The following is a 13328-nucleotide window of genomic DNA, read 5'->3' on the forward strand; positions in this document are numbered from 1 at the left end:
GAGGAAATGTTGGATGGGCAAGGAGGCATGGCTGAGTCAAATAGGAATCCTGACTTAATGAAGTGGTGATTAAAGAGCTCAGCCATGTGCTTCTTGTCTGTAACAACTAGGGCTGGGCGATTTATAAGATCTCATATCCCGATATACATCATTTCATATCCCGATAACGATACATGTCAGGATATATCACATTTTGCAGTGTTCCTTACTGAGTTCCCTGAATTCCTATCAGATCTTGTAGTCATAGCAGATAATATTCTAATTTTTGGTGACTTTAACATTCACATGGAAAAGTCCACAGACCCACTCCAAAAGGCTTTCGGAGCCATCATCGACTCAGTGGGTTTTGTCCAACATGTCTCTGGACCTACTCACTGCCACAGTCATACTCTGGACCTAGTTTTGTCCCATGGAATAAATGTTGTGGATCTTAATGTTTTTCCTCATAATCCTGGATTATCGGACCACCATTTTATTGCGTTTACAATTGCAACAAATAATCTGCTCAGACCCCAACCAAGGAAGATTAAAAGTCGTGCTATAAATTCTCAGACAACCCAAAGATTCCTTGATGCCCTTCCAGACTCCCTCTGCCTACCCAAGGACGTCAGAGGACAAGAATCAGTTAACCACCTAACCGAGGAACTCAATTTAACCTTGCGCAATACCCTAGATGCAGTTGCACCCCTAAAAATTAAAAACATCTGTCATAAGAAACTTGCTCCCTGGTATACAGAAAATACACGAGCTCTGAAGCAAGCTTCCAGAAAATTGGAACGGAAATGGCGCCACACTAAACTGGAAGTCTTCCGACTAGCTTGGAAAGACAGTACCGTGCAGTATCGAAGAGCCCTCACTGCTGCACGATCATCCTATTTTTCCAACTTAATTGAGGAAAATAAGAACAATCCAAAATTTCTTTTTGACACTGTCGCAAAGCTAACTAAAAAGCAGCATTCGCAAATGGAGGATGGCTTTCACTTCAGCAGTAATAAATTTATGAACTTCTTTGAGGAAAAGATCATGATCATTAGAAAGCAAATTACGGACTCCTCTTTAAATCTGGGTATTCCTCCAGGGCTCCATTGTCCTGAGTCTGCACAACTCTGCCAGGACCTAGGATCAAGGGAGATACTAGTGTTTTAGTACTATATCTCTTGACATAATGATGAAAATAATCATGGCCTCCAAACCCTCAAGCTGCATACTGGACCCTATTCCAACTAAACTACTGAAAGAGCTGCTTCCTGTGCTTGGCCCTCCTATGTTGAACATAATAAACGGCTCTCTATCCACCGGATGTGTACCAAGCTCACTAAAAGTGGCAGTAATAAAGCCTCTCTTGAAAAAGCCGAATCTTGACCCAGAAATTATAAAAAACTATCGGCCTATATCGAATCTTCCATTCCTCTCAAAAATTTTAGAAAAAGTTGTTGCGCAGCAACTCACTGCCTTCCTGAAGACAAACAATGTATACGAAACGCTTCAGTCTGGTTTTAGACCCCATCATAGCACTGAGACTGCACTTGTGAAGGTGGTAAATGACCTTTTAATGACGTCAGACCGAGGCTCTGCATCTGTCCTCATGCTCCTAGATCTTAGTGCCGCTTTTGATACCATCGATTACCACATTCTTTTGGAGAGATTGGAAACCCAAATTGGTCTACATGGACAAGTTCTGGCCTGGTTTAGATCTTATCTGTCGGAAAGATATCAGTTTGTCTCTGTGAATGGTTCGTCCTCTGACAAATCAATTGTAAATTTCGGTGTTCCTCAAGGTTCCGTTCTAGGACCACTATTGTTTTCACTATATATTTTACCTCTTGGGGATGTCATTCGAAAACATAATGTTAAATTTCACTGCTATGCGGACGACACACAGCTGTACATTTCAATGAAACATGGTGAAGCCCCAAAATTGCCCTCGCTAGAAGCCTGTGTTTCAGACATAAGGAAGTGGATGGCTGCAAATTTTCTACTTTTAAACTCGGACAAAACAGAGATGCTTGTCCTAGGTCCCAAGAAACAAAGAGATCTTCTGTTGAATCTGACAATTAATCTGGATGGTTGTACAGTCGTCTCAAATAAAACTGTGAAGGGCCTCGGCGTTACTCTGGACCCTGATCTCTCTTTTGAAGAACATATCAAGACTGCTTCAAGGACAGCTTTTTTCCATCTACGTAACATTGCAAAAATCAGAAACTTTGTCCAAAAATGACGCAGAAAAATTAATCCATGCTTTTGTTACTTCTAGGCTCGACTACTGCAATGCTCTACTTTCCGGCTACCCGGATAAAGCACTAAACAAACTTCAGTTAGTGCTAAATACGGCTGCTAGAATCCTGACTAGAACCAAAAAATTTGATCATATTACTCCAGTGCTAGCCTCCCTACACTGGCTTCCTGTTAAGGCAAGGGCTGATTTCAAGGTTTTACTGCTAACCTACAAAGCATTACATGGGCTTGCTCCTACCTATCTTTCCGATTTGGTCCTGCCGTACATACCTACACGTACGCTACGGTCACAAGACGCAGGCCTCCTAATTGTATATATATATATATATGTAGGTGGTTTAAGCATGTCCCATTTTAGGTCACCTAGCAGGACAAATTCAGGCTTAGTGTAAGGGGCCAGGAGAGCGCTTAGATCAGGTAGGGTACAGGCCAGGTATGATGCTACAAGCTTGGCACACCTGTATTTGGGGAGTTTCTCCCATTCTTCTCTGCAGATCCTCTCAAGTTCTGTCAAGTTTAATGGGGAGTGTCGCTGCACAGCTATTTTCAGGTAGCTCCAGAGATGTTCGATCAGGTTCAAGTTTGGGCTCTGGCTGGGCCACTCAAGGACATTCAGAGACTTGTCCCGAAGCCACTCCTGCGTTGTCTTGGCTGTGTGCTTAGGGTTGTTGTCCTGTTGAAAGGTGAACCTTCGCCCCAGTCTGAGGTCCTGAGCGCTCTGGTGCAGATTTTCATAAAGTATCTCGCTGTACTTTGCTCCGTTCATCTTTCCCTCTATCCTGACAAGTCTTCCAGTCCCTGCCACTGAAAAACATCCCCACAGCATGATGCTGCCAACACCATGCTTCACCGTAGGGATGGTGCCAGGTTTCCTCCAGACGTGACGCTTGGAATTCAGGTCAAAGAGTTCAATCTGGGTTTCATCAGGCCAGAGAATCTTGTTTCTCATGGTCTCAGAGTCCTTTAGGTGTCTTTTGGCAAACTCCAAGCAGGCTGTCATGTGCCTTTTACTGAGGAGTGGCTTCTATCTGGCCACTCTACCATAAATGCCTGATTGGTGTTGTGCTGCAGAGATGGCTGTCCTTCTCATTTCCCCTCAGTAGCGTTGGCCACGTTTGTTCCCTGATCCACTCATACTGTACTTTCAATTTGTTTATTTTTTAGTCCCATTCTTGAAGCCCAAGAAACAAACACTTATCTTCCTAGTACATATGTAAATTAAAAAGGTTTATGAATTACTTTTGAGGTTTAATGTCATAGATATCGTGACAGGCGCATGGGCCCCCAGAGCTTGTGGGCTCCCCTCATTGCGGGGGGGTCCAGTACGCCAGTGCTACATACCCCAGTAATGTAATTGAGTATGTAGTATCATCCTCAATGAGATGGTGTTTCTCAAATCCATCATCGGAACATTTCATTCTCCTCCTAGAACAGCTACTGAAAGTTTAGAAAGAATCCAACAGGCAAAAAAGTGCCTGCTTAAACTAAAAGGAAACACCACTGTCCTTATGGCATTGCTACCTCTTAAGTTTACAAGACAAATCTCCAAATGAACTCTGCCAGTCTCTTAACATTGGTCTGGTTCATGCCTGCGTCTGTTGAAAACCTGCCACCTGTTCATCAGGTGTGGTTTTCTACAAGGATCTTTACATACGTTCATATACTGTAGAAGTATGGTATTTTCCTGAAAAATAAGTTTATGTACAACTTCTGTGAGAAATAAATGAGCAGAATAGGCAGAGAATTCTTTACATGACCCCCAATTTATTCAATATACATTTATATAAATATTTTACAGTATCAATAGTATATAAAGTAGAATCAAAACAAAAAGGAATTTTTTTTATTACAGGAGTGTGTAATAACACATTAAATGTTAGTAACACATTCATTCAAAAATAAAGCTTTTGAAGAATCCTGCATATTAGGTTGGGAAAATTAATGAGCAATGGATTATATATCATAACACCAGCATTTGATACAAAGCCACCACAATTAAATCCTCAGGGAGATACATTAAAGTCAATGGACAAATAATCACAGCAATGTTTTAACTGCATTATATATGTTTTTTCTTCACTTTTCACTGAATGTGATACTGCTGAACTACAAAAGAAACCCACTTTAAAATCTGAGAATTGCTGGTATGTGAGACAATGGCTTTCAACAAATGGCATTATTTGGTGTCCAAGTGTTTAAAAAGTTGAGCAGGTGTGCTCAGGAAATGCTCCATATAAAACTATAATGTACACTATACTGCACAGAAACAGAATTTGACACTGAATCCAGATCACACAAGAGTACAGACATCATCAGAAGAAATGGGAAGTCATATGGGTCAGGAAGACATTTTTAAATTACAAGAACTCCAATATTATTCCATGTAGAGAGAGGGAGGTATAAGAGAGGCATATGAGAAAATGAAAAAAGTAAGCACATGTATGGAATCATAAGCTTCGGAAAATTGAAAATAAAGCTTGACAGTACAAAAATATTGCCTAAAACAAACATATAAACACATTTAAACGTTTGGCGTCTCTTCACATTGGTTCATAGGTTAAAGCTGCAACTATTGGCTCCCACACAATGGGTAGTGGCAGTCCACAGCAGCCCTTATTATAACTGGATCATTATGCTTAGAAGGGTCGTTCCACAAAATGGGTCCCTTTGGCATTCCTTTAATATTTAAAGTAGAAATTGTGCACCAATATTTACAAAAAAAAGTGCCATTTAATGTAGACCACAACTTTCAATACAGATGATTATTCATATTAATAAAGACTTTTTAAAGTGCAAAGATTCAGGATTTTGGCATGTCTCTTTGTGCACCCTCTGTGACTTCTAGGAAGATTTTAACCCATTTAACCTCAATGGGAAAATGTGTTTTTTATTAAGTTGAACATGTGCTCTTTATGACAGAATTATGTGAAAGTTTTTACCATGTTACCCTATCCAAAATTGACACATTTTGTTGAACGACCCACAAGGCGTTTAAAGTGCACATTAATTTACAACTTCAGACTCAGGCTGCGCTTTCCCTTCCCTTCTTTCACAAATAGCTTCCTATTCCCTATATAGTGCACTACTTTGGACCAGAGACCTATGGGTCCTGGTCAAAAGTAGTGCACTACATAGCTCTGGTCAAAAGTAGTGCATTACACATAGGGAATATGGTGTCATTTGGGAGGTATATCAGTTTCTATTCAAACACCCTCCCTACACTCTCCATTGAGCATGCATAGAAGCCATTACTCTGCACATATTGTTCTGTACTATTAAAAAATGTTACATTTTTCAATCTACAAAGAAAGATCCCCTAGGAATTAAGGTAAACTTGGCATTTGGCACAATCATAAGAATGTACGATTCTTGTAAACACAGACCCCAATTTATAATTAAAATGAGCCACTTTCAGACCCTTATATTGAGACATAAAAATATATATATCCAAATATAAAGTTTTGGCCACATATAGTACGGTGGGTCGACTGCATGATTTAAGCACCAGCCACTGATTAAAAAACAAACCACAGAAACTGATCACAGTAATGTCACATTCCCTGGTTTTCCAGAAATCCTGGATGGATTCCAGATTTCCTGCTTATTCCCTCCTTATTTCGGGAAAACCTGTGAATTTTGGGAAAGTTACCAGAATTTTGCAACCCTAGTTGGGAGTAATCAGATTGGGCAGACTAGCCAGGTCCCATATCAGTTTGTGCTGTCTTGCCAAGTCCTAATGACCATACGAGTAGGCAAGACAGCACAAACAGATTCTGGGACCAAGCTATGGGAAGACGTCTCGCTGACAGGTTCTTACTGGTCCGCTGTGGTGAGTATAGGGTCAGAGTGGTTTGGCTGCAGATTGGTCGTGGTCGAACTCGGTCTTCTCATTAGCAGCAGCATGAGGCTGGATCACAATGGGTTCGTGTTCCCCTGCAGGGAGAACAGAGATGTACTGTTAATTCACTGAGCGCTTATCTTCGAGTCCAAGCCAGGACACAAGCAGGCAGAAATGACCTATTAGAAAAATATACTTTTATTAGTCCATATGATATTAAAAATGTTATTCTGCTTTTTTGAACCAACCCTTCCTATTATCAATGATAATAAACATTTTCAAAACATGTTTTGTAAACATAGGCTGCATTCTTTTTCCACTAATTGGTCTTTTGACCAATCAGATCAGCTTTTTTTGCCAAACATTGGGCTGCCTGTGTAAACAGCCATTGATTAACAGAACAAAATGAAAGCATGGCCTTAATCATGTCAACAACACAAAGAACACATGGTTGGCAATGGGGGAAAGTATTGGAATTGGAATTAGTTCAGCTAGTGGTGTGAAGGGACATGACAAGCTTTTTAGATAGAGCTGTAGCATGAAAGACTAAAGAAAGCTCCCAGCAACAAAAGTAATCGCTAGCTTAGTTAGAGTTAGTGAGCACATTCGGAGCTCAATTTCCAATTGCCAAAAGCATATGGGTTAATAAGCTGCTAGCCCACAATAGCATTAATCAATGGGCGTAAGCAGTAAGCATAATATACAGTATACAAAATGCACAGAGTGTTAAAGCCGACCCAGTTTGGAGTTTCAACTGAGTTGCCAGAGGTTGCCCTAGGGCCTGGCTGAGCCATTATTATTACAGTCTCACCACCGGCTGTGAAATGAAAAAACATTTTCAGACTCCTTCATCCCTTTAAGCATGTGCACTGGACCATCTTAAAAGTGATGTCCTGGTTGCTCTAAACAAAGAGGCTGATTCTAAAACTAGCTTCAATAGATGTATTGTTTACCACATTGACATCTTCCCAATTTGTATTTATTTATTTTATTTAAGTCACAAATTAAACAAATTCTTATTGACAATGACGGCCTAGTGGGTTAACTGCCTTGTTCAGGGGCAGAACGACAGATTTTGACTTTGGCAGCTCGGGGATTCGATCCAACAACCTTTCGGTTACTGGCCCAACGCTCTAACCGCCCCAAAATGGCTAAAGGCCCCAAAGGTTTTGCGCATATGCAGGATTCTCTACTTTACGCACTACTTGTAGACAACAGGCTACTGGTGGCAAATGGTGCTTGTTTAATACAGTTGCAAAAAATACATGTCTGCAAAATCACATTATGATAGTATTCTACATTCGCATTTTTCTCATGTGGCCAAAACTCAACAGCATGCCCCAGTAGCAAAATATGTGCTTTAATCACAGGTAGGTTATGCTGCAGTTTGCTCTAAAATTCATTCACTGTACATCGTTCAAAACAACACTGTATAGCTCAAGATCTAAATGGATATCCCCATAAAACTGACTGAGATCAAATGGTTGGTTTATCTAGTACTCCCTCATGCGCCTCCCACCAGGCCTTGACCCCCCCCCCCCCCGGGCCTTGCCCCCACTCACCCCTGTCCTGCTCAGCTCTGATCTGAGCCTCCAGGTCGTCTGGGTCTACGTATCCGTGCTCCTCCTGCAGCGGCTTGCACCTGCCACAGCAGAAAAAGCAGCAGCAACAGCAGCAGCAGAGGGTGAAGATCCCACAGCACACCATCAGGGTCTGGGAAATAAAGAAGGAATTTGTTTCACACAGGTCATAATTGACATAAGTTGTCATGCATACACTTGTAAGTGTTAGAAAACTATAATAACCGATTTTTGATTTCTGTGAACCTTAATGACCTTAATGATTAACATGCAGTACAATTTAGCAACGCCTAGGTCGTGAGTTAATTTCTAACGGGATCACATACACTCAGTAAAAATGTTCAGTATTCACTCACTGTACAATAAGTAACTTTTGGGTATAAGCGTCAGCAAAGTGTATACATATGAAAATGTGTAAGCCCTAAAAGACTTCTCACCTTAAACCAGCACTTGTGAATGAGGAAGTAATATTTAACGCTCTCGTCTCCAAACTGCTCGGCCACATAGAGGCCCATGGAGCCGTACTCATCGTAGACCTTCCTCTTGGTCTCGTCGTTGAGGATGGAGTTGGCATTGTTGATCTCTTTAAACTTCTCAGCTGCCTCTGGATTGTCTGGGTTCTTGTCAGGATGATGCCTCAGTGCTAGTTTCCTGGGAGGAGGAGGACTTTTATTTATATTGTCACAGGGAAACTTAAAGTCATGTTCTGCTTTTATTCCCATGAGTAAGTCATGGGAAAGTTTGAGTTTAGAAATATAATAGGAGAATCATTTGACCTCATTTGCAAAAACCACAGAGCAGGTAATCAGGTTACCAGTATGCAAATATGTATTTTGTTTTATATCTACTAGAAACCAAAAAGAGTAAGGACAGCCTATGTTATATTTTCTGTTAATGGTGCTTTCATTAAGAAAACAGACGTGTTTTTAACTGTTCTGTAGTCTTTCTCAAAGCATTTGTCTGTGGTTGAGAGTTTTATAACCAGGGGTGAAAGTAAGGCGGTATGGTCCGGCAAAATAAATAGTGGGTGTATGCCGTACCAGTAAAACTCCACAATAATGAAATCGAAATGTCAAGAAAACTGTAGGCTATTACACCACTATCATTACCGTATGTCAGAGGCATGACAAATGAGCTAATGACAACAGGTGGTATAGCCTACACTCTAAAATGTGACAAGAACACTGACATTTTGCCATGGCAGAGATGAGTGGACGACACAGAGACGCGGGTGCGGACAGCAGTGGACGCATACATTTTGGCCTAATGACAATCGCCTCTTTCCATTCACCACTGTTTAGAGGCTGGAAATATGTTGCGAGTGGATGAACATATGCGGGGTAGCCTAGTAAAGGAGCCCTTTGTAGTGATCGTTTGACAATCAGATAAAAAAGCATCATGACTGGTTGTGTTTATGCCACAATAAAAGGTAATACATTTTTAAAAGTTAAATGACAAATCTTTACGACTAGGCCCACAGAGATCCTATTGAATTAACAGGGATTATATATGTAGTTCTATGATTCGGCCCATAAAATGTTTTGGTGCACATATAGGAGGTCCCGTACCAAGAAGAAATGTGATCTACTTTCACCCGTTTATACCTGTATGCCTTCTTTATTTCTTCTGCGGATGCCCCCTTCTCCAGTCCTAGTATATTGTATAGACTGTCACCTGCGGTGGACATCTTACGTTGAGGCCTTTCGTTTGGTTCCGCCATGTTTTAGATCTGCAACAATGATAAATACAACAGCTATGACTGGTATGCCATGAGGATATAGTGAAAGATCATAGGCTTTGCTTGTGTTTTAGCTCATGACACAAGGATGCAAAAAATGTGTCACATTATGTTTCTGTCTGCCACCAGCCTGCATTCGACCCCATCAATTACGCATTAACTCCACCCGGCACCAGTGTGTGTTAGAGATGTTGACGATAAGCATGGCCTGACTCATCTCTCTTTAACTTCCAACATACTGGACACAGAGACATAAAAATGGTCTCCACTAGTTCATCTGACGTTGGGGAAGTAGATAAAGGGCCTCGTTGCCAAAATCCCGAAGTATTCCCTTAAATAAACACCATTACAATGATCATTCATTATTACTTTGTTAAGGGCAGGTCTTTGGGAATTCATTTATGAATTTAACAAAAATGCATTTCAAAGGAACAGAATGGCATATTTTGAGTTTAAATACACAACTGTGCTTTGAGTGTTGCAAGTAATGGCAGTAATTCAGCCACCAAAAATATATATTTTGAAATAGAGCTCAAGGGTTCATTTTTAAGAGTTGTTTGGCAAGGATAGGCTATGTCATGGAAAGAACAGGTGTTCTTAATGTTTTGTAATCTCAGTGTATGTTTGAAATTAGTTTCAATGTAGTTTTGGTGTAGCCAGGGATTTTGGGCCCCATGAAAAGATATCACATTGGGCCCCACCACCAAAGGCCACACCAACCCTGCGCAATTGCTGTAACCACACATCTCCAGAACCCAATTGACCCATTCAAAGCTTTAAATAACTCTACCTTTGCAGGCTTGCAACTCTCTTGCAGCCCAATATTTATTGTACGATATTTACTGACAGTGAGTTGTGAAAATAACACTGTGCATGCAACATTCTGCATAAAGTGGAATTCACTATTTGATGCAAGACTGATACCCTCTATAAGAAATGTGCTAAAGGCCATATTTTACAGTCTAAATGGAAAATTCTCTTAAAATTAATAACTTAAATATACATTAACCTCTTCAATTAAAATAAATTAACATTATCATCTATAGAATGACATAAACAAAATAATAAAATCAGCAGCAGATGTTTGAACTAAGTATACAAACCAACTAGAAAATAAGCAGCTGGAAAAATGGAAATGGAAAACAAAATGGAAATGAAAAGGCCTGATGGTGGCGCTAGAGGAAAGGTCAAGTGGTCACCAAATTAATAGGTTTCTTCCACTTGGGGTCTTGATTGTGCATAACTAATTTTATAGCAATCCAATATAGCAATTGAGATATATCTTGTTCTCAGTCTGTTCTGTCTTGTTCTCAGCCTGTGGGCATCATGTGTGTAGTGATCCAATAGCCATGTCATTTAACAGTTATCACTAGCCTTTGCTCAGCCTTACTCACCAAGAGCCCAACCTTCTAGCTAGCAAAGTCACTGATCAAGTCTTTGAAGTCCAGCTTTCTAGCTAACTGACTTTCAATGGACAGCATGGCAAGACTGCAAAGCCTGTCCTGGGACCTCAAATAGTTGATCAGTTTTAGCTTACTGAAAGCTCTATCGCCACCAGCAACAGTCACAGGCAGTGTGCAAAAATGTTTTACAGCTGCATCTTACAAACTGTATTCAGGAGACCAAGAGGGGACAAGTTAGGGGGAAAAGTGGCAGCATTTAGTGTTCAGGTGTTTTACTTTATTTTGCAACTCAGATGTAAGATCTCTGGAATAGATCATGATCAGTGGTTGACACACAGAAGGGACTTTATCCTCACTAATCTGCCCAACTTTCAGAACAGCACAAAAGTATTCTACAATTTTTGCAGTGGTGTGGAACCTAGTGTCCAAGTCATTTATGATGTTGTCCATAGCAGTAAAAAAAACACTGTGTTCCCAAAACATCGTTGCTGCACTGTCCTGAGCTGTCTCCTCTTGAGAGATCTCATCATGGAATATCTTCATTTTCCTCTGGCGGCGGTGTTCCTTTCTAAATTGAGGTGCAACATGCATTTGCGTAGCAATCAGTGTTGCCTCAGACAGGAGAGAATCCCCCCCTCACGTTCTAAACAATGGCGAACCAGTTACCAACACCTGCGCCCGCCGAATGTTGTGCAACAGGTCATTCATATGGTTACTTAAGTAGTTAGAAAAGTCAGAGCCAGTGACACAATCAAATCATTGATTCATTGAACCGTCACTCCAAAACTAGCGGACTCATTGTCCCTCTAAACCCCGCCTTTCACGGAAAAAGAATGGCAAAACTCGCAACCGAAAAGACCGGCAGTGAAAGCAAAGATACGAGTAGCGTAACCAAAAGGTAGTACATGCAGGCAAGAGCCTAGGCAAAATGTATTCAATAGGATTGGTTGCTGGGAAAGTTTAACCGAAAACGATTTTTGCATTTGTTTTCAAATATATATATTTTTTAATCATTTGACATTTAAAATGATTTGCTTACAAGTTTTGGGGTTTTGCTTTTGATGTCTTTTGTTTACAATTCTATACATTTTGCTTTCAGTTGTTTGGTTTTTGATTTCAACATCCATTATTTCACCCATCCACGAAAATATGTTTACATTCTCAACTTTATTTGTCATGTTAACGATTTCTTTTATTTTGAATTCAATACATATGGCGTGAAATTAACCCCATTAACCTGACGGTCAGGGGGGAAAAAATGACATGTCCTTTTAAACTGCTTATAGCATATATTATGTTTGTGATATTAAGATTCTAACAAAGATAGTGTGTTAGACTTATTTAGGAAAAGTCAAGGGCAGGGAGGACATAACTTTAAAAATGTCAGAGTACTTAAAGTCAATTTCGTTTTGAGTCAATATGATGCTCTCAGCTCTCCTAGTGTTAAATGATTACATTTGTGGCTGCCTAGCCTACTATCTCCTGGTCGCTGAGCCTTGCCTAGCCTACTATCTCCTGGTTGAGCCAGTAAGAGATTGCCAAGCCTATTGTGATTATTACTGTTACATCGGGGTATTATGTTCTATTCTCATTAATTATAGGCCTATGGCCGATTATGTGTAGGTCTATGTGAGTCTCATGTTTTGTAAGAGTAATGGATTTACGTAGGCCTACAAGACTATTGGTCTGTAATGCGAAATCACATTTTAGATGGTTTGTTGGGTGCGATCGATTACAGTAGAGTATAGCGTGGGCTATGCTTTTATGATAATTTGAGTGCCCACATTTTGGCGCACCTATATTTTTGCTGGCCCTGACATTAACGAATTTCTGCCTACACCACTGCTTTTGACATTATAATGCTTGTAGAGCAGTCTGATGGTAGTTTGAATAGGAGCTTCCTGGGCGTTAGCGAACAAACACTTGATACTCATCGTCGACGTCTCTAACGCACTCAGTACTGACCTACAGCATAGCCATTCACACATGCTCGTTGAATGAACCTCTGTAGTTTATTAATTTGAGACAATGAAAATAAAATAATCGATCCGCCATTAAAGACTGATCCCAAAACAGATTGTGGGAAAGTTACGTTTTCAGTTGGTTAGATAAACTATGCATGAGGAAGTCAAGTGCATAAAACACAAATTATCACACTCCGCCACATTCTACCCACTTTGTTTCGACGGGGGTCGATAGTCTCCTGGTGTCCGTGGCACGATTATTATTGACGCATTTGCCAATCAAAAAAAATTAACAAGTGTAGACTCACAGAAACAAAATCTCCCAAAACAAAACTTGCCGGTGACTTCAGGAAGTAGAACATGTCATTATAGCCTGCCAATTCCGGTTTGGACTCACCCGGTTCGCTTGTGGCGGGTTTGCGCATAAAATCACACACGCGCTCTAGTTGTACTGGAATGTAATTGCGGCCATATGCATAGAATCTTTGCATATGTTTCTATCCGCGACACATGGAAAATGAACACATAGTGGAACATGTAACAGCATTACATTATTACAAACAATGTTAA

At 40.4% G+C, this 13328-nt stretch overlaps 1 protein-coding gene across 1 annotated transcript; it reads right to left on the minus strand.

The window, feature by feature from the left end:
• Nucleotides 1–3979: 3979 nt before the first annotated feature.
• On the minus strand, nucleotides 3980–13156 carry LOC115172230 (dnaJ homolog subfamily C member 5B). Its single transcript, XM_029729450.1, has 5 exons — nucleotides 12971–13156; nucleotides 9258–9382; nucleotides 8091–8304; nucleotides 7636–7786; nucleotides 3980–6168 (listed from the first exon to the last, which is right to left on the minus strand). Exons 2-5 carry the CDS (start codon nucleotides 9371–9373, stop codon nucleotides 6077–6079), a joined length of 573 nt encoding a protein of 190 aa, XP_029585310.1. The 5' UTR covers nucleotides 9374–9382; nucleotides 12971–13156; the 3' UTR covers nucleotides 3980–6076.
• Between the last annotated feature and the right edge of the window lie 172 nt (nucleotides 13157–13328).

The sequence above is a fragment of the Salmo trutta genome, chromosome 33 (genome assembly GCF_901001165.1).
Source record: "Salmo trutta chromosome 33, fSalTru1.1, whole genome shotgun sequence".
Lineage (NCBI taxonomy): Eukaryota > Metazoa > Chordata > Actinopteri > Salmoniformes > Salmonidae > Salmo > Salmo trutta.